The sequence below is a fragment of the Mirounga leonina genome, unplaced genomic scaffold, assembly GCF_011800145.1.
Source record: "Mirounga leonina isolate KUSES-001 unplaced genomic scaffold, KU_Mleo_1.0 Mir_170, whole genome shotgun sequence".
In the NCBI taxonomy this organism is placed as follows: domain Eukaryota; kingdom Metazoa; phylum Chordata; class Mammalia; order Carnivora; family Phocidae; genus Mirounga; species Mirounga leonina.
In genome coordinates, this window is record NW_023270433.1 from 35,058,554 (window position 1) to 35,078,178 (window position 19,625).

Sequence of the window (19,625 nt, forward strand, 5' to 3'; positions counted from 1 at the left end):
CCCACTCCCCTTGCTTGTGTTCCCTCTCTCACTATGTTTCTCTCTGTCAAATAAATAAATAATCTAAAAAAAAAGAAAAGAAAAAGAATGTGTTATATGTCTTATCTCTGATCAAATGCATTAAATTATCAGAATGACCATTTTACATATTATAAATTTGATGTCCTATGCCCCAAAGTAATTTCTGATTTTATTGCTTCTTTTTCTTGGAAGAAATAGAGACTGTGGACTATCAAGACTATTTTCTAACAACTCAGCCTAACTGGAACTCCAGACCAGATGCCCTGGACCTAAGCAAGGCAAAGAATATTGAGTTTGGATCTCCGAGTGTTTTCCTCTGTTGAAAAAGACATACCATGGAAAGTGTCAACCAGACCATCTCTGTGACAGAGTTTATTCTCCTGGGCCTCTCAGACCACCCAAAGCTAGAGAAAACGTTCTTTGTGCTCATCTTCCTGATGTATATAGTGATCCTGCTGGGCAATGGGGTCCTCATCCTGGTGACCATCCTTGACTCCCGCCTGCACACGCCCATGTACTTCTTCCTGGGGAACCTCTCCTTCCTGGACATCTGCTACACAACGTCCTCAGTCCCCCTCATTCTCGACAGCTTCCTGACCCCCAGGAAAACCATCTCCTTCTCCGCCTGTGCCGTGCAGATGTTTCTTTCCTTTGCCATGGGAGCCACAGAATGTGTGCTCCTGGGTATGATGGCATTTGATCGCTATGTGGCCGTCTGTAACCCCCTTAGGTATCCTGTGGTCATGAGCAAGGCTGCCTATGTGCCCATGGCTGTCAGCTCCTGGGCAGCTGGAAGCATGACTGCCATGGTGCAAACATCCTTAGCAATGCGACTGCCCTTCTGTGGGGACAATGTCATCAACCACTTCACCTGTGAGATCCTGGCTGTCCTGAAGTTGGCCTGTGCTGACATCTCCATCAATGTGATCAGTATGGCAGTGGCCAATGTCATCTTCCTGGGCATTCCAGTTCTGTTCATTTTCGTCTCCTATGTGTTCATCACTGCTACCATCCTGAAGATCCCCTCAGCTGAGGGGGGAGGAAAAGGCCTTCTCCACTTGTTCTGCCCACTTCACAGTCTTGGTCATCATCTATGGAACAATCCTCTTCATGTATGGGAAGCCGAAGTCCAAGGACCCCCTGGGGGCGGACAAGCAGGATGTTTCAGACAAGCTCACCTCCCTCTTCTATGGGGTGGTGACCCCCATGCTCAACCCCATCATCTACAGCCTCAGAAACAAGGATGTGAAGGCTGCTGTGAAGAATCTGGTAAGTCAGAAATGCTTTACCCAGTGATCTCTGGAGGACAAATGTCCCTATAGTTCTGTGCTCTTGGCTCTCGCACCCAGGAATCTCAGAAGAATGTGTCCCCAAAGAAGAGATATGTGAAGAATGATTACCAGAAAATAGAATTACATACATAATGGAGAACTTTAGCAACTACTGGACCCAAGTTCTAAAAATGATGAAATCTAAAACCTGACGGGATGAGACTTGAGGGGATGGAATGGGTGCTGCTGAAAAAACAAGTAGTAGGGCGCCTGGGTGGCTCAGTTGTTAAGCGTCTTCCTTCGGCTCAGGTCAGGATCCCAGGGTCCTGGGATCGAGTCCCGCATCGGGCTCCCTGCTCGGCAGGAGGCCTGCTTCTCCCTCTCCCACTCCCCCTGCTTGTGTTCCTGCTCTCGCTACCTCTCTCTGTCAAATAAATAAAATAAAATCTTAAAAAAAAGAAAAAACAAGTAGTAATTTTCTGGTTCCCTTCCAGGCACATCTGAATTCACCCTTGTGAGCAGTCGCTTCATTGTTTTGGGAAAAACAGCTTAGCGTTTTTTTGAGTTACATAAAGATCTAAGATCCTTCTGTGCAAAGAAGGTGTGGAAGACAGTGTGGGGCAAAACTTCTTGACATAACAGTACAAAAAATTGTCTGCATTGGAGATGAAATGGCACATCTTTCAATGTTGTTTTTCTTAGTGGCAGGGCTGAGACAGGAGATGAGAATGAAATTGGCTCTTTCCTTCCCCTGAGACTCCGAGGAGTTGGAATCATGTAGATTCCATGTGGAGTATTTCCTTTGAGGGCAAGTAAGCTGGATCCTACAAATGCATGTGGAAGATCCTAGCCCAGGAGCACTCATAGCTGGTATCTGGTTTTAAGCTTCATTTTCCTGACCTCAGTAAGTCTTACATATTTAAGTACACAGTCTGGCCCGATAGTCTGGAGAGTTAGAGGATGGACCTGTGGGGGAGAGTAGAGCAGGAGCACCATGGGACCAGCAGAAGATGGGGCAAGGTGGCTGACTGAGGAGATGTGGAATGATAAAACTGAAAGACAGAACCAGTTCACCAAGCACCTGAGAAGGGGTCCAGAGGTGTAATGTGTGAGGATCTCAGTCACTAGAGACACAAAAAGGGACAAAGATTCTGTGAGGGAGTGAACTCTGAATGTCTTTTTCCTTGAGGTATCTGGATGTCTATTTTTTTCCTGAGAATCAAAATTTCCTGATGAAAATAAATGCTCCCTGCTTGCCTTGCCTGGGTGTCCTGAGCTTCTCCTATCTGAGATGCAGCCAGCCACCCCCTTCAGCCCTACAGCACTCTCCTGTCCACACTGGGCAGAAATGTGGTCGCTGGTCACTGCCTGTGTGGGCCCTTAAACAGTCTCTCTGGCTAGTCCTGTCTCACCATTTCAAACCCAGTATTATCTGTCCCACTCTGGTGTGAATTTGCCTTTCCCTGTTGAGCACAGAGCCCATCTATGTCCTTCTTAGCTCACTACAGGGAGGATGACATCAATTCGGGATCAGTTCCATCCTTTATAAGTCAAGAATTGACTTAAAAATGAAACATACTTGCAGAGCAGAATTCCTTTTCAACAAACTTCATTTTACTAGTTTTGACTCAGAGAACCGTAACTAGTTTCCACCCAGATCTTTCTACAGGCCTCTCAACAGGACTCCTTCAGCTGATGAAAGTCCTACCCTCAGAAAGCCTTCAGATGTCACTCTCCTTCATGAATCAGCTAAAGAGTGCCCTTAGCTGAAGAGAGTTGACTCCCCCAAGATCATGCCCCCTTCCTTAGGGCAGCCCATAACCAGTGATTGACTGATGGAGAGATATAAACATCTTGCCCCTACACAGGATACTTCTGAAGGGTGATCCTACTGCTAGAGCTCCCCATGGGGTTGACTGCGGCCTTTGTTGAGACTACATCATGGGGCAACTCCTCCTTCTGCCCAATCCTGCTTTCTCATCCTCTCTTCCACCAGTGTTGATCCCAAGAGCACTCCCTAATAAATATTATGCCCCGCAATCTCCATACTAGAGTCTGCTTCCTGGCAAACTCAAACTGTGACATCATGCAAGCTCCATTGCTCACATAATGCATATATTCTCTTTTCAGAATCCATGGACACTGGCAATCCTCACAAAAATCATGTACAATAGTTGTGTTAGCATCAGAAGCTTTGAAACCAGACCTTGGTTAGGTTCCAGTTCCTCTATTTATCAACTTATCTTTAAGTTTGTTTTATATTATAGTTAACTTCTCTGAAATCTGCCTACCACCTATTTAGTTCAGTGTTTCCCATTCCCATTTTTTGCCATGAACCACAAAGAAAATAATGGGATTTGTATGGCACCCTGGGATAGGTAGATGGTAAAGGCAATTCACCTGGGGGATTAGGTCACAACATGTCCTGCTTAATGACCCTAAGAGGACTCTAAGCTTGGCATATCTGGACCCTGTAGAAAACTAACTAGAACGTTCTGCCAGAGGCAAGCTGTTTCCTCCTTAGTACCTGATAAGAGGACAGTAGTGCCCCTTCCCCTGGGCACAGATGATTGGACTATTGACCAAAACAGAGCTAATCATATTTTCTCTCCAAGGAATATGAATGTGGATATAGAGACCCTTGTAAGTTGGCATAGGGCTCTTGAGCTGAGAGACCACATAAATGCAGGACTAATGTGGCAATGTGGCCATGTGCCTTGCAAGAAAGAGAAAGCTGGTCTGCAGAGAAATGATAAATCAAATGCTCCAAGAGAACCATACAATACATGACCCAAGACATGGAGAATTTCTCTTTCATTTTATGGAAAGATTTAAATCTACAGAAAAGTAGAGAAAATAATAAAATGAATCCTTAGGTATTCATGTCCCAGATCCAACAATGAGCCATTCATGACCAATCTTGTTCACCTATAACTCCAAGGATTATTTCTCCCTCTCCTGAATTATTCTGAAACAAATCCCAGATATTCGTAGTATATCATCCTTAAATATTTCTGTATTTACCTCTTAAAATGATTAGTACTCTTGTAAAATATAAATTACCATTTCATACCTAAAACTCACACTAATTCCTTGAAATCATCAATTATCCAGCATTTTATATTTCCCCAAATGTCTTATAAATACTGTAATTATTTCAATTTGTTTATTTGAGTCAAAATCCAAATAAGACTATACGTTATGATTAGTGTATTTTATTCTGCAGTTCCCTTTCCCCTCTCCCATTCCCCTCCTGTCCTCCCCCCGCCCAACTCCTTAATTTCCTCTTAATTTGCTACAGCAGCTTCCAGAACTCAGAGACACATTTTACTTACTAGACCACTGGTTTATTATAAAAGGATATAATTCAAGAATAGTCAGATGGAAGAGATGCATAGGGCAAGGTATTGGTGAGGGTGCAGAGCTTCCATGCCCTCTCTACTCTCCCCTATGTTCACTGTTCACCAACCCAGAGGTTCTCTGAACCCTGACCTTTTTGGTCTTTTTGGAAGATTCACTACATAGGCACAATTGACTAAATCATTGACCATTAGTGGTTGTTTCGATCTCCAGTTCCTTTCCCTGCCCTGGAAACTAGGGATGGGGATGGAAGTGGTGGGACTGAAAGTTCCAACATTCTATTCAATGTTGGTCCCCCTGGCAAACAGCCTCCATTCTTATTTATGTTCCAAAAATCATCTCATTAACATAAACCCTGGTGTGGTTGAAAGGGGCTTGTCATGAATAATAAGACACCATTTCACCTTTATGGCTCTGAAGTGTTTCTCAGGAACGGAGGACAAGAGACCAGACATTGTAACAAATGTGCTCCCATTGCTCTTGTTCAGGAAATTCCAAGGGCTTTGGGAGCTGTGAACCAGGAATCTTTGACAAAGACCAAATATATGTGAGAAATATATTTTGGTCGTCTGAATGAACAAATATATACCTCTTAATCTGTTACAATATCACATTACTACAATCTACTGATTACAGTTCTATAGTGTCTGTCCCTGTATTTCCTATAAATTGATGATTAGGTCTAGATATTTGAGAGGTTTTAGTAAGTTTTAGTGTGGTTATGAACTCATGGCACCTGAGATCTTCTAATAGGACCCTAGTATCCTTAATGGCTTCCTTGCTTTATAGTAGGTCAAGATATTATAGGCTCAACATTTGCAGTTCCTTTCCAGATATGGAAATAATCATTTTCTCTAAGGAGTTCTTTTTTCCTTTAGTGGGGACTGGTATTTAGAAACCACAATCTGGGTGCCAAGGGTGCTAATGAGTTTATCATAGTTTCTAGGCCTTTCAGTGGAAAGAGGAAATATATGTAAATATAAAATATTTATACATATATAAAATTCATAACTACAATTTCTACAGAATTTTTACTTAACCTACTGATTATCAAGGTTATTTCTTCCCATGCATAATCTCATTGCAGGAAAGTTTGGAGAGGGCTTAAAGTTGTTAGAGGCAGTTAGTTAGGTTCTGACAGGATGCCTGGAAGCTAGCAAAGAGGAAGTCACAGCTAACTAAAGTCAGGGGTCTATCCTGGCAGCACTCCAAAACAAAAACACAGGAAACCAGATTAAACCAGACAGGCCCAAGATGGCTAAAAATTCTCCTCCCTAAGGGTGCCATGACAGCAAATCCCCGACGAACTAAGGAAGAAAAGGCACATAACCCACATTCCTGGAAGAGACCACCTGTTTTGAAGAAAATTTCCACCTTAGAGTAATGAATATTCCACCCCTTTGTTAACAACTGTCGATTAAAGATAGAAATCCAAACCCCAGTGGGTGCAGCACTCCCTTGAGCTCACCCGCTCTCACGTCTAGAGAGTGAGTAATAAGACTTAATAAACTCTCCTGTTTGTACTGCTCATCTCCTGTGTTGTGTCTGTCCTTGAATTCTTTCTCATGAAAAGATTAAGAGCCCCCAGCAGTATCTTTTGGATGGGTTGTGTCAAGGCCTTGGAGCCCGAGGTATCCCCAGTCCACCTGGCAACAAAGATACACCAACATAATAAGATGCTAAGAGCCAATGTGGGCACAGCTCCTGTAAAGAGCAGAAGTGAGTCAGGCTGTCACTGTGATATGTGTCCCGATTCCTGTGTACCTGGCAGTATTGGGGCCAATCATAACAGCCGAGGCAATGGTGTGGGCTCTCCCACTTGTTCCTGAGCTTTCCACAAGAGACCCAAGCCCATGAGTGGAATACTGAGGGGTGACAGGCTGTAGAAGAGTTGCAGGAGAAACCCAAGGTGGGGAGAGACAGACAGAGACTCCAAACCAGACCCTCAAGGCATCTCGAAGCTCAGAGGTGACTTTCCAAAACAGGAGCAGTCACCCACCCCTGTTCACCATGGATGGCCTCCAACAAAGAAAGGTACTTGGTGCAGACAAGTAAGATGGCAGATTCTCTTTGAATAGGGCCAAAAGTCCTGAGTTCTGCAAGCTTGTTCTGCTCAAGATAGATGTTTCCAGTATTTAAGAGCCACTTAGAAAAGAGAGGTTTGTTACATATCTGAAAGGCTGGAGCCATAGCCAGAAGCTATGTATCTGGTCAATGGTCCCCTAGGTTTTAAAGCCATGCATCCTTACAGTTTACACCATCTGGTTATTTATTTATAAAATGCATAAATGTTCTACTGTACCAATATGTTATATACATTATAAAATGTTTAAAAAATAAAAATTTAAAAAGATGGGATAAAAGTAAAAATATAAAAAGAAGAGCTACCATGGAGCAAAGAAGAAAACAAGAGTAGGTCACAAATTCATTTGTTAATTTATTCAGCAACTCTTTATTGAGTGCCTACCACAAACCAGGTCCAGTTTTTATACTTAGGATACATTTATAAACAATGTAGAAAAAAGTCCTTGCCTCTATGAAACTTGCATTCTAGCAGATGGAAACAGACAAGAAACAATGACTAATGCACATAAGAAAATAACAGAGGATGTTAGAAATTGCACAGAATCAGGACTGAGGCATACAGGAGGACTGAACCCATGCACCTAATTTTTCTCCCTCCTGAAACACACAAAAACTACAGCTTTTTTTGTTTTGTTTCATTTGTTTTTAAATGACAAACCACAAGGTTAAGAAGAAGGGGGGTATCAGAGTGATAACATTTTGAAGGCTGGAAAGTGGATGGACTAGTGGTCGTTTCTAAGGCAGATCTGACAGAGCCAAATCCTGAGCCACAAATGGGGAGAGTGCTGTGCTACAACCAGATCTCCAGCACTGAGCAGCCACTGTGCCAGGTCCTTCTAGGTCCAGGGGTGAAGGGGTGCTGCTAAAACAAGGAGGATTAGGCAAAAAATGTATAAGAAACAGAGTCCCCACACCCCCTCCCTCAACCCATGACATTGGCCACCTGTCTCTTAGCCATCCCAACAAAAAGTTTATTCTCTGGAAAGGATAAAACAAATGAGCATGAGAAAGACTTCAAACAACAGGACATCAGTTCTGCAATCAACTGGCTTTTTTCAAGCCCACAGCTGCTATGCCTGTGGAACTCTCATGGCAAGAGCTAGAACCAGATTCATTTCTGAATCTCCCAATGCCTTATAAAGGCCTGGCCTATGGTAGGAGCTCACAATCTATATGGTGGGACACAGACAAGAAGGAACTTTCCAGGTCACTTGCCTCTTTCCAACCCCAACATCCTGAATTTGGAAATGCCAGGGATACTGAGCTATAAGGATTTGTCCTGTGCAGTGAGTTGCATACTCTCCTAGACCTATCATGGACTCTACTGAGAGTTCTCATTGACTTGGGGTTTATGTTAATTCTGGCAGGACCAGCATGACCCTTCCTCCTAATCTTTCCAATAGCTCAACAGGATGGGTATAAAGGGAGGGAGGGGGAATAAAGTATTTCTGGAAGGACTTCAAAATAATTGGATCTCGGGGACATAATCCCAGATGTCTAAATTTTCTAAACTTCGTCACTTCACCTTCAAAACTTTAAATCACTTCAGGGACTAGGATAATCCCAATAGCAGGGTGGAATTTAACTGGCGTCATACGCAATGCATGGTCCTTTGTGGATTTTACCCAAACATAGAACAAAGACCAAAAAACTCAGCTCTCATCCATTTTAGGGGCTAATTCCTCTGGCTGCTACTTTCAGATCAGATTGGCTAATTTCAGCCTCTAGACTATTCCCAGACCTCAGACAAGTGGTTTTCTTCATTGCTCTATTTACAGAAAAGGTAAGACAGAACTTGTAAAAGAATATGTAAACTCTGTGGGCCCAGCCCAGTTCCTGGTTCCATTCCTTGTGACTATGTGGCATGGGGTGAACTGGAAGGAAAGAGAGAAGGACTTCTCAGTGGTAGGACAGAAAGTCCAAGAATGAGAAATTCATGAGATCATCTAGTCCCTAGATAGAATATTTCTAAATATAATCCATTCCAAAATGAGTATTAGGGAAAGAGAGCCCAGAGAGGAAAAGGGACTTGATAATCCCCATACACTGAATGATTGGTGAAAATCAGTTCTTTTGGTAAATGCTCCAAGGAGTTTGGAAGGTGAGTGAAGGAACGAATTAATGAATATCCCAAGGGTCTGTGGACAGTGAGAGAGAACTCTAAAAGAGGAGGGAAGTCATATGCAAAATTACCTGGAGAGGGGAATGATCAGGAATTGAGAATGAAGATCAGTTATTTCCACCAGTCTCATGCCCCCAAAGAAAAAAATTCAGGAGCGCCTGGGTGGCTCAGTCATTAAGCGTCTGCCTTCGGCTCAGGTCATGATCCCAGGATCCTGGGATTGAGTCCCGCATCGGGCTCCCTGCTCAGCCGGGAGCCTGCTTCTCCCTCTGACCCCCTCTCCTGCTTTCTCTCTAATAAATGAATAAAATCTTAAAAAAAAAGAAAAATATTCATACAAATGGAGTATAACAATTCTCACAAAATTGATTAAAATGAATCAGCCACGCATGATATAAGCTGAGGTAAATGTGTGATGTTAATCTTAAATGTGATTAGGAAAAGTAAACCTAATTTTGTGAAATGTCAAACACCTCTATGGGTGGCCAAATATCACAAAGTAGATTTTTACCAATTTCTCTGCATTTAATTAGAGCAATGTAAAGAGCCCCCCAGATTGCCAGGGCTGTTTTCCAGCTGCTTAGCAAAGAAAGTATCCTCAATGGATATCTGGCCACTTTAGGTATCAGAGAATCGTGAAGTTGACTTTCTGAGTTCCTGCAGGTGACAGGGAAAATATACCATGGACAGGTCCAATTGGACTTCTCCTGTGGTGGGGTTCATCCTCCTGGGGCTCTCAGCCCACCCAAAGCTGGAGAAAATGTTCTTTGTGCTCATCCTCCTGATGTACCTCATTATCCTGCTGGGCAATGGGGTCCTCATCCTGGTGACCATCCTTGACTCCCGCCTGCACACGCCCATGTACTTCTTCCTGGGAAACCTCTCCTTCCTGGACATCTGCTACACAACCTCCTCAGTCCCCCTCATACTCAACAGCTTCCTAACCCCAAGGAAAACCATACCTTTCTCCGTCTGTGCCGTGCAGATGTTTCTCTCCTTTGCCATGGGAGCCACAGAATGTGTGCTTCTGGGCATGATGGCATTTGATCGCTATGTGGCCATCTGTAACTCCCTTAGTTACATATGACCATAGGGTATGGTCATGAGCAAGGTTGCCTATGTGCCCATGGCTGTCAGCTCCTGGGCAGCTGGAAGCATGACTGCCATGGTGCAAACATCCTTAGCAATGCGACTGCCCTTCTGTGGGGACAATGTCATCAACCACTTCACCTGTGAGATCCTGGCTGTCCTGAAGTTGGCCTGTGCTGACATCTCCATCAATGTGATCAGTATGGCAGTGGCCAATGTCATCTTCCTGGGCATTCCAGTTCTGTTCATTTTCGTCTCCTATGTGTTCATCATTGCTACCATCCTGAAGATCCCCTCAGCTGAGGGGGGAGGAAAAGGCCTTCTCCACTTGTTCTGCCCACTTCACAGTCTTGGTCATCGTCTATGGAACAATCCTCTTCATGTATGGGAAGCCGAAATCCAAGGACCCCCTGGGGGCAGACAAGCAGGATGTTTCAGACAAGCTCACCTCCCTCTTCTATGGGGTGGTGACCCCCATGCTCAACCCCATCATCTACAGCCTCAGAAACAAGGATGTGAAGGCTGCTGTGAAGAACCTGGTATTTCACAAACACTTTGCCCACCGATGGTGAAGGGGTCTTGATAGATCTCTATTCCCTAGTTTCTCTCACCTGAGGGTCTCAGACGATAAGATAAGGGGCCAATTTCCTCAAAGGTGCATAGGCAAATCTGATTACACAGAAGGCTTTAGGTGAATAGAAAGCCTTAAATGGGATGTTTCTGCCCCATTCTATAAGCACTTCTACAAAAGTGTATACCACTGGTCAAGCCTTATAGTTGCCCATCTTTGGGATGCCTACTGAACTAATTGATGTCCAAGAAAAATCACTCTTCAAGTTTTATTTTTAACTTACAAAAAGCTCTAGTCTATAGATCTGTAATTCAATTGGACCTTGGCCTCTTTCTTTGAACATATTTGGATGGGTCCTTGATTCATGTTACCTTTCAACATGCCCTACTCCATATTAAATAATAGTAATATTTTATCTTTATGCTCATTGTTTCTTTCTCCTTATTTTCACATTCATTCCTAAAACTGTTTCTTGAATTGTTCTCTTCCTAAGTCTCCATAATTAACCTCATTTCCTGTCCTCAATCATGGTCCCCACCAGAAAATCATTCACAGCTTTGGAGCAGAGAGGAGAGTGAGTAGGTTGTGGCAAAACTAATGCAAGGATCAAAGACTCAGGCCTTTTTTCTTTCCCCTTTTTGAAGATGTTATTCACCCCTGGCTTCTGTCCCTGGATAGCTGAGGCCTCCCATAGGTCATCAGAGTGATGTGGAAACTGAGATGTATTTAGGAGAATCAAATGAATTTTGGAACACTACATCAAAAACTAATGATGTAATGTATGGTGATTAACATAACATAAAAAAAAAAAAGAGGGGCGCCTGGGTGGCTCAGTCGTTGAGCGTCTGCCTTCAGTTCGGGTCATGATCCCGAGCCCCGCATCGGGCTCCCTGCTCAGCCGGAAGCCTGCTTCTCCCTCTCCCACTCCCCCTGCTTGTGTTCCCTCTCTCACTGTCTCTGTCAAATAAATAAATCTTAAAAAAAAAAAAAGGAATCAAATGAATTTTTTAACTTCCTGACCTGGCTTGACCAAGCATGCCTCCAAGTGGTGACCATCAGTTGCTTTTTTACCTAAGAATACCCAACCCTACATGGCAGTCAGAGGGAGAAGAAGGTGATGTTCACCAGCAGACATCTAAGAATCACCCCCATGACTGGTGAGGAATTCCAAGCTCCCAACAGTTAGCAATCTAGAAGTCCAGTTAAAAGAATGAGTGGAATAGAAAGCCTCTGAGAGTTGACATGAACTTTTAACCCAACAGGGAGGAAATAAACTAACCCTCCAAACAAACAGGCTTTCCTGAAAAAGAGTTATTGCAGGAAGATTATCAGACAGTAAAGAAAAGCGTCAGTGGTATTCTCTGTGGAATTCTGGAGGCTATTGAATCAATAAAGCAAAAGCAGTCTATCAAAGAGAAGCTAGGGGAAAAGGTAATTGGGAGATAAAAACTTGTCTTGGGGGAAAAAATCAACATTATTGATCAAATAAAATCCAGTAGAAAGTATTTAAAAGTAGATAAAACAATGCTTAAAAATGAATTTTTAAATTAAAAAGAACTTAAGTTTCTCTCCTAAGCTTAGAGGGGAAAAAGAGAGAGAGAGAGAGAATTCGGTTATTTGAGAACAGGTGAGAGACATAAAAGGTAGACCAGGGGAATCCATTATGTAATTCAGGAGGAGAAACCAGAACAGATGAAAGACAAATAATAAAGGAGGAGAAAAATATTTCACTGAACAGAAATTCTGCATATTTTCTTCATAAATGTTCATCAGTCACCAGGTAAGAATTGTAACAAAAGACATACCTATGTACAGTCTATCCAAGGATAAGTTGTAATTCTCCTATATGCCAAAGTAATTCTAAAGACATTTCCACAGCATAAAAGCATATTTCCCAACAAGGCACAAGAATCTGGCTGCCATTGGCCTGCTGCTCTGCCTCCCTAAATGTAGATGGCAGCAGAACAAGGTTGACAGAGTTCTGAGGGAAGGGGGCTGCGAGTCCAAATTCTACACACCCTGACCATTGCACTAATATGAGAGTTGAAAACACATTGTTGGCATGTGTAAACACAGACAGTACATACCCCTATAATCCCTTTCTCAAAAAGAAATTTTATTTATAAAGTTCTCCAAACAAATAGTTAAAAATAAATAATGGAAGGACTGGGACAGATATGGTATGTAAGACACAGTGGAGACTGGTCAGATGTCCAAAGACATAGATAAAGTCTCATGAATGCTTGATATCAAATGTGCAAAGACAAATATATGAAGGAATTATTAGGAAACGCATCGAGGTAAACAGTGACAACAAAGCAAGGGTGTAGCTCCAGTTACAATTCTAGATGACTTTATTAGGCTGAGACATTTAGAAAAAGAAGTATAGTTACATCCCATTGAAGGTCTCAGCTTACCAAGGATGTGGCAGGAAAGGGAATCTTATGAATATAATATATGAGTATAATGCATTGATACTGAAATAACAAAAGTATTAATATGCTTGTTGAGGGGCACCTGGGTGGCTCAGTCAGTTTAATGGCTGCCTTGGCTCAGGTCATAATCCCATGGTCCTGGGATGGAGCGAAGTGTCAGGCCCCCTGCTCAACAGCTCAACTCAAAGTCTGCTTCTCCCTCCCCATCAGCCCCTCCCCTGCTTGTTCTCTCTCTCTCTCTTCCCCTCACTCTCTCTCAGATAAATAAAATCTTTAAAAAAATACATGCTTGTGGAAATTTAAGACAAAATACCAGCAGACAAGTATTAGGATGAAGAATTTGAAAGAGTAAGAGGATGATGAATGAGCAAAGAAAGTTGACCAAATGAAAAAAGTCATTTACTGAACCTAAGTAGATTTAAATCACTGCATATTAAATACATGATACACAGTACCCAGTTTTTTAAGGGGCGTCAAGGTTTCTAACATTAGGAAAGATTAGGAGATCTATTGAAACCATTTTACTAATAGATTCAAGAAGAAAAAGTGATCTCATCAACAGATGGTGACAAGTCACTTGATAAAATTTAACATTGATTTCTGCCTTTTTAAAAGTAGCACACTTCAATAGAGGAAACTACCCTTGACATGAAAGAAAGGATCAGAACATCAGCAAGCAGCATGCCTACAACTTGGATTAGGTCACCAGCTTTCAATGTCTCTATCATTTTGCAGTCTAGCTAAGTAGATGAGATGAAGAAAATAAAGAATATAAATATTGAAAAGAAGGGAAAAAAAGAAAACTATTCACAAATGTCGTTTAACTAGAAAAAATTTCACTCGAATGCCAAAACTACAAGAAGTAGTTAAGAAAGTACACTAGAGTAGTTGTATATAATTCACATCAGTCACAAAAACTTTACAATACCTACGGAAAATATTTAAGAAGTATGAGAGACCTATATGAATATCATATATTTACAAGATCATATAGTAACAGGAAAAATAATAAGATATGTTCATTTGAAGAAGGGAAAGCCCTGAATGTAAGCCTCGGGACATTTAACTATCCTCCAGGTGCCCTCATTCAAAGCCTTTCTTCCTCTTGCCAATAGGTTGGGATGAGCCATGCCCCATCCACTTTCCCATCCCTACAGCAGGCCCATCCTCTTAGTTGGGAAGGAAGGTCCAAGCCCAGGGCTTGGAGGCAAACATGAAGGCTCCCTGATCTAAAGGTCTCAGAAGCAAAGAAAACAAGCCTTCAACTCAGTCCACGCTTTTGGAGGTAACCAAAGAGTCTAGAACAGACCACTGACAAATGGGGGCTTTCAGAGCTCTGCTTATGTGATTACTTTCCACCTCATTACAACTAGTGACCATTTATCTCAGGTTAGGATGATCCCTAACATCTTCGAGATTACAGTCTCCAATGAAAGTTTTTGCTAACATGACCAAATCAAACATCCCAGATGGTCACAGACAACAGGTCAAGAATGTAATCACCCTAATAGGTTAAATCAGAGCATTTCAGATGCTGGACTGTGGGGAAGGACCAGGTGTGAAGCAGGAGCTGACTGCCTCTTCCAGCAGATAACCTTCCTGGACCCCAGTCAGCTGCTACCAGGAAGGGATGTAGGAGTGGGGGAGGCGATGCAGAGCGAGCAGCTGTCCCAGCTGCAGGTTCCATGTTTACCTCTGGTGCTTGCAGAGTTGAGCTGACTGTTCTCTGTAGATTCTTTCATGGTATCAAGATAAGTATTATGAGGGCCAAACAAAATTTGTTCCATAGCCAGAATTGGCTAGAGGTTGCCAGTATGCAATGTCTGCTATGAGAACTCAAAAGTCACAGCTGGACTCCCTAAGAATGCCATCACAGAGGTCAGCTATATCCTGCACAGTACACCTATTGTTATTTTGGTGGGGAGGGGAACTGCTCCCTCTCACTCTTCTGTCATTCCATGCAGCTGCCAATCATAGGACACCAACTCTTGGCACAGCAATCAGCCTAATGGAAGACATGTAACCTAACCAGAGCCATTCCCCGGGACATTTGCAATTGGAGCAAGCAGAGAAATGGTCCCTTATTAGCCTCCGATGCTACACAGCAGATCACCACCAACTTATTAGCTTCAAACAGCACACACTTATAATCTTGCAGTTTCTGTAAGTCAGAGGAGTTCGACCAAGTCCTCCACAGGGCTGCAGGCTAGGTGTTGGCCAGGGCTCATTCTCATCTGAGACTCCAATAGAAGAACCTGAATCGGGCTGCTGACAACTCTCTTCCCTCCCATGTGAGGAAGTCTGTGCACCAGAGTGTAAAATGAAGCCAGAAAAAGACAAATAGAGATAAGAAACAGATGCAGGGACCCAAGGGCCTAATGACATGTTGAGTCCCTAAATCCAGCTGGGCCTAGGACTGAATCCACCCTTGAACTTCTCAGCTGCATGAACATTACAGTTCATTGTGGGATTAAGCTGGTTGGAGTAAGTTCTCTATCTAGCAGCCTAGGGAATCCTGAAAATGACAAAGCCAAAGTAAAAGCATCTTTATCTGGTCTCCCTCTCTTGCTGACCACTGCATTCTCCACCTGCAATTCTACATTTATCTTACGTGGTAGATCATTCTCAGTTGAGATACAAGAAACTGCAAACCAGTCTTGGTCAAATGCCAGGCTCTTTTTCAAATTAAAGAAAAGCAATAAACTCCTTTCAGGCCTACACTGTCCATGAACACTGATGCAAAATCCTAAACCTAATGTGGCATCAGAGGAGGCTGAACAGAGAGGTGGAACTTTTATCTCCACCAGACAGTAACAAATCCCCACTCCAGGTGTCAGTGGAGACCATGTGGGAAGCCTGCACTTTCACCCCCTCCCTTGTATAATGAGGGGCCCCTTCTCCTTCCCACTTGGGTGGTATCAGAGAGGGTCTAGAGGAGAGTCAGGACTTGTGCCTGTGACAGTGAGGCCCCTCTTCCCATGATGTCAGCAGAGGACATGGCAGTAGTAAAAATGTACCCCTGCCCTTGCCAGCCAGGAGGGAATCAGCAGAGCCCTAGTGGGGAGCTGAAACTCCTGCTCTCTAGCAGCAATGAGGCTCTCCTCCATTCAGGAATGACAGGCTGGTTCAATAGCCAAAGATCAGTCAATGCAATCTATCATATTAACAGGCTAAATAAGAAAAACCACATGATTATATCAAGTGAAGCAGGAAAAAGCATTTGAAGAAACAACACCCATTCATGATATGATAAAACAAAACAAAACAAAACAAAACAAAAACCTTTCAGCATTGAACTGGAGGTCCCAGCCAGTGCAGAAGGGCAAGAAAAGAGACAAGTCTATCAATTTTGAAGGACGACGAAAGTTGTCATTATTTACTGGTGTTATTATTGCCTACTATAAACAAAATCTAAAATAACTTAGAGATATATTTTAAATATTTAAAAGAGTGTTCCTCAACACTAAATCAATGTACAAAAAAAGCTATTGCATTTCTATACTCCAGCAACAGGTTATGAAATATTTGAAAACATACCAAGAAATATAAATATACATATTTATATATTTAATATAAGCATGCATATTCATATGTGTAAATATAAAATTTTAATATATTCATATTAAATATTAATATCGTCATGCAGGGGTGAATCTGGTTAAAGATCTCCAAGACCTCAGACAAGGAAAACAAAGGCAAAAATCAACTCCTGGACTTCTTTGAACTGAAAAGCTTTTGCACAGTGAAGGAAACCATCAGCTAAATGAAAAGGCAACCTACTGAATGGGAGAAGATATTTGCAAACAATGTATTAGATAATATATTTGGATACTATCCAAAATATTTTAAGAATGCATAACTCAACACCAAGAAAACAAATGATTTGATTAAAAATGGGCAGGGGGCATCAGGGTGGCTCAGCTGGTTAAGCAACTGCCTTCGGCTCAGGTCATGATCCTGGAACCCAGGAAGGAGTCCCGCATCATGCTCCCTGCTTAGCAGGGAGTCTGCTTCTCCCTCTGACCCTCCCGTTCTAATGCTCTCTCTCTCATTGTCTCCCTCTCAAATAAATAAATAAAATCTTTTTAAAAAACATAAAAAATGGGCAGAGGACCTGAATAGACATTTCTCCGAAGATGACCTGCAGATGGCTAACAGAAACATGAAATGATGCTCAACATCACAATTCATCAGGGAAAGGCAAATTAAACCCACAATGAGATGCCACTTCACACTAGTCAGAATGCTGAGAAGCAAAATGACAAGAAATAACGTGTGCTCATGAGGAAGTGGAGAAAATATTAAAATGAGTGCTTGTGAAGTGTTTGTCACAGTGACCGGCACATGGGAGCGCCTCACTGAATGTAGCCAATTCTGCTGCTGCTGTTATTAGACATTTGGCCTGCCTCCCCATTCCGGATGTCTAGGACTCAGCATGGGGACAACGTAGTCTGGCCCTGAATCGAGCACCGGCTTCTCTGGGACCCCAGGGAAAGCTCAGGAGGAAGCCAGCATCTGCTATACACTCTTCTCCATCTCCAGTTGACCGTGTCCCAGCCGTTACCTCTAATTGGGACAGGGAGATGGTCCCTGGAGGCCCCAGGTATGCCTAGGGCCTGCACCCTGTGCACATTTGACATTCCAAACTTTAAATTGCTTCTGGGACTAACAGGGTCCCTGTAGGAGTTCACAGCTGCTGCTTGAGGACTCCTTTCCCTGCTGGGGAAAATGTACCCTTGGGATTCTGGGCCTCAGACCAGGATGACAGGTCCTCTCCATGAAGACTCTGTAGCTGAGACACCCAGCCAGCCTGCACGTCTAGGAGGAGGGATGTGAGAGAGACCCCACCCGAGGCTAAAGTTCCCACAGGGATGTATGGGGAAGAAGAAGAAAGAGGGTCTCAGAGGTGAAGGGAGTCCAGCAGGGGAGTGTCCGGGGTCTTTCTCTGGCATCCAGGGTCTGGCCCAGGGCCCAGTGAGGAGCTGAGAATTGTGTCTGGCATCAGGAGACTCGGAGAAGTGGCTGTAAGCAGGATGCAGGTGGGGAGCGCTGGGCTGTGGTGGGGACAGGGGTGGTGGCCATGACTTTTGCAGAGCATTTTCCAAAGATGGACTTTCCTCCTCACCCTGCCTCTGCTCCAAGCACCTTCCAGCTGCAACCGACTGTGAGCGGCTGATGCTGGAGCACGGAGGAACAGCTGAGGCTAAGCCCAGGCAGTCCCTCCTGCTCTATAGAGCTCACCAGTCACCAAGCCCCTGCCCTGACATTGCTGTTCCATCCTCCCCGGGAGGAGCCCGGAGCCCTGGGAAGAAGGCAGCCCCATTCCCATCCCCATCCTGCTGAGATTTCCCAGAAGACTGAGCCTTCTTCAGGGTCAGAGGATGAGCAGACAGGCAAGCTGGGACCCATCTCTGTCTGTGATTCCCCATCTGTGGCTAGTTCTTTCTACTTTCCTTACTTTCTTTCTACTCCTTATTCATGGGGGATACCTCCCAGGGCCCCCAGTGGATGCCTGAAACCACAGATAGTACTGAACTCTATGTATCCTGTTTCTTCCTATACACATGTACCTATGATAAAGTTTAATTTATATATCTGACACAGTGAGAGGTACAATATACCATAATAAAGTTACGTGAACATGGTCTCTCAAGGAATCTTATTGTACTGGATTCCCCCACATCTTCCTGTGACGATGATAGATGACAAAATGGCCACGCGATGAGCTGAGAGGTGAGTGACCTATGCACTGAGGTGCAACATAAAGCTACTCTTGACCTTGTGACCATATGTCAGAAAGGCTATCTTCTGCTCCAAACCACAGTTGGAGGTGAGAGCAAGGCAGGAACTGAAGCTTTAGAAAGCAAAATGTTAGTGAGGGCAGTTATTGTTCTGAGAATGTTTTCCCCTGAATACAAAGTAATTTCTGCCCATTGTATTAGAAAATTTCATAATCTTGGGGTATCTAGGTGGCTCTGTTGGTGAAGCTTCCTACTCTTGATATCAGCTGAGGGCATGACCTCATGGCTATGAGACTGAGTGTGCTTTGGGCTCTGAGGTCAGTGAGGAGTCTGCTTGAAATCCATCTGCCCCTCCACTGCCCCTTCCCCCGCTCCCACGACTGCTCTCTCACTCTCAAAATAAATAAAAAGTAAGAAAAAAAAGGAAAATTTGACAATATTAAAGAGGTACAAAGAGGAATCTCTTCCCCTATTGATTTTGCTATAACTTCTTTTCAGTCATTCTTATCCAAATATATTATTTACCTAATTGAGATCAAAACAGTGTGTACAATTTTGTATTCTCTTTTATTCTTGAAGTGTAATGATGCAGTTGTGTTAAAATTATAAATGTAACTTTAATGTCTAATATTCCATTATATGAAATGAACCATTAGGTATTTATTGGTAGACAGTTATTTTGTTTCCTATATTCATTTTTAAATATGGCTGTGATGAACGCTTTTATTGAGAGATACTGGCCCTCCACTCATTGTTCCTTTAGAGTTTTTCCCCAGAAGTGGAATTGCTAAGTTATATGGGTTTTTTAGGTTTACGTTTTTCTACACAAACTGCTCTCCAGAGAGGATGTATGACAATGCATGGGGCTCTGGACTGCATTGTGTTCCCTTCCTTTTCTTTTCCTTTCTTTTCTTAATATTTTAGTGACTT

The 19,625-nt window shown here is 43.1% G+C and overlaps 1 protein-coding gene and 1 pseudogene across 1 annotated transcript; both read left to right on the top strand.

Moving 5' to 3' along the window:
• The first annotated feature begins 356 nt into the window (after nucleotides 1-356).
• Nucleotides 357-1,317, top strand: LOC118017956 (olfactory receptor 13C7-like). Its single transcript, XM_035016319.1, is given in 2 exon segments — nucleotides 357-1,055; nucleotides 1,057-1,317. Coding segments are annotated over 2 exon segments (960 nt in total).
• An 8,224-nt stretch (nucleotides 1,318-9,541) lies between these two features.
• Nucleotides 9,542-10,520, top strand: LOC118017954 (annotated as a pseudogene).
• The last annotated feature ends 9,105 nt before the right edge of the window (nucleotides 10,521-19,625 follow it).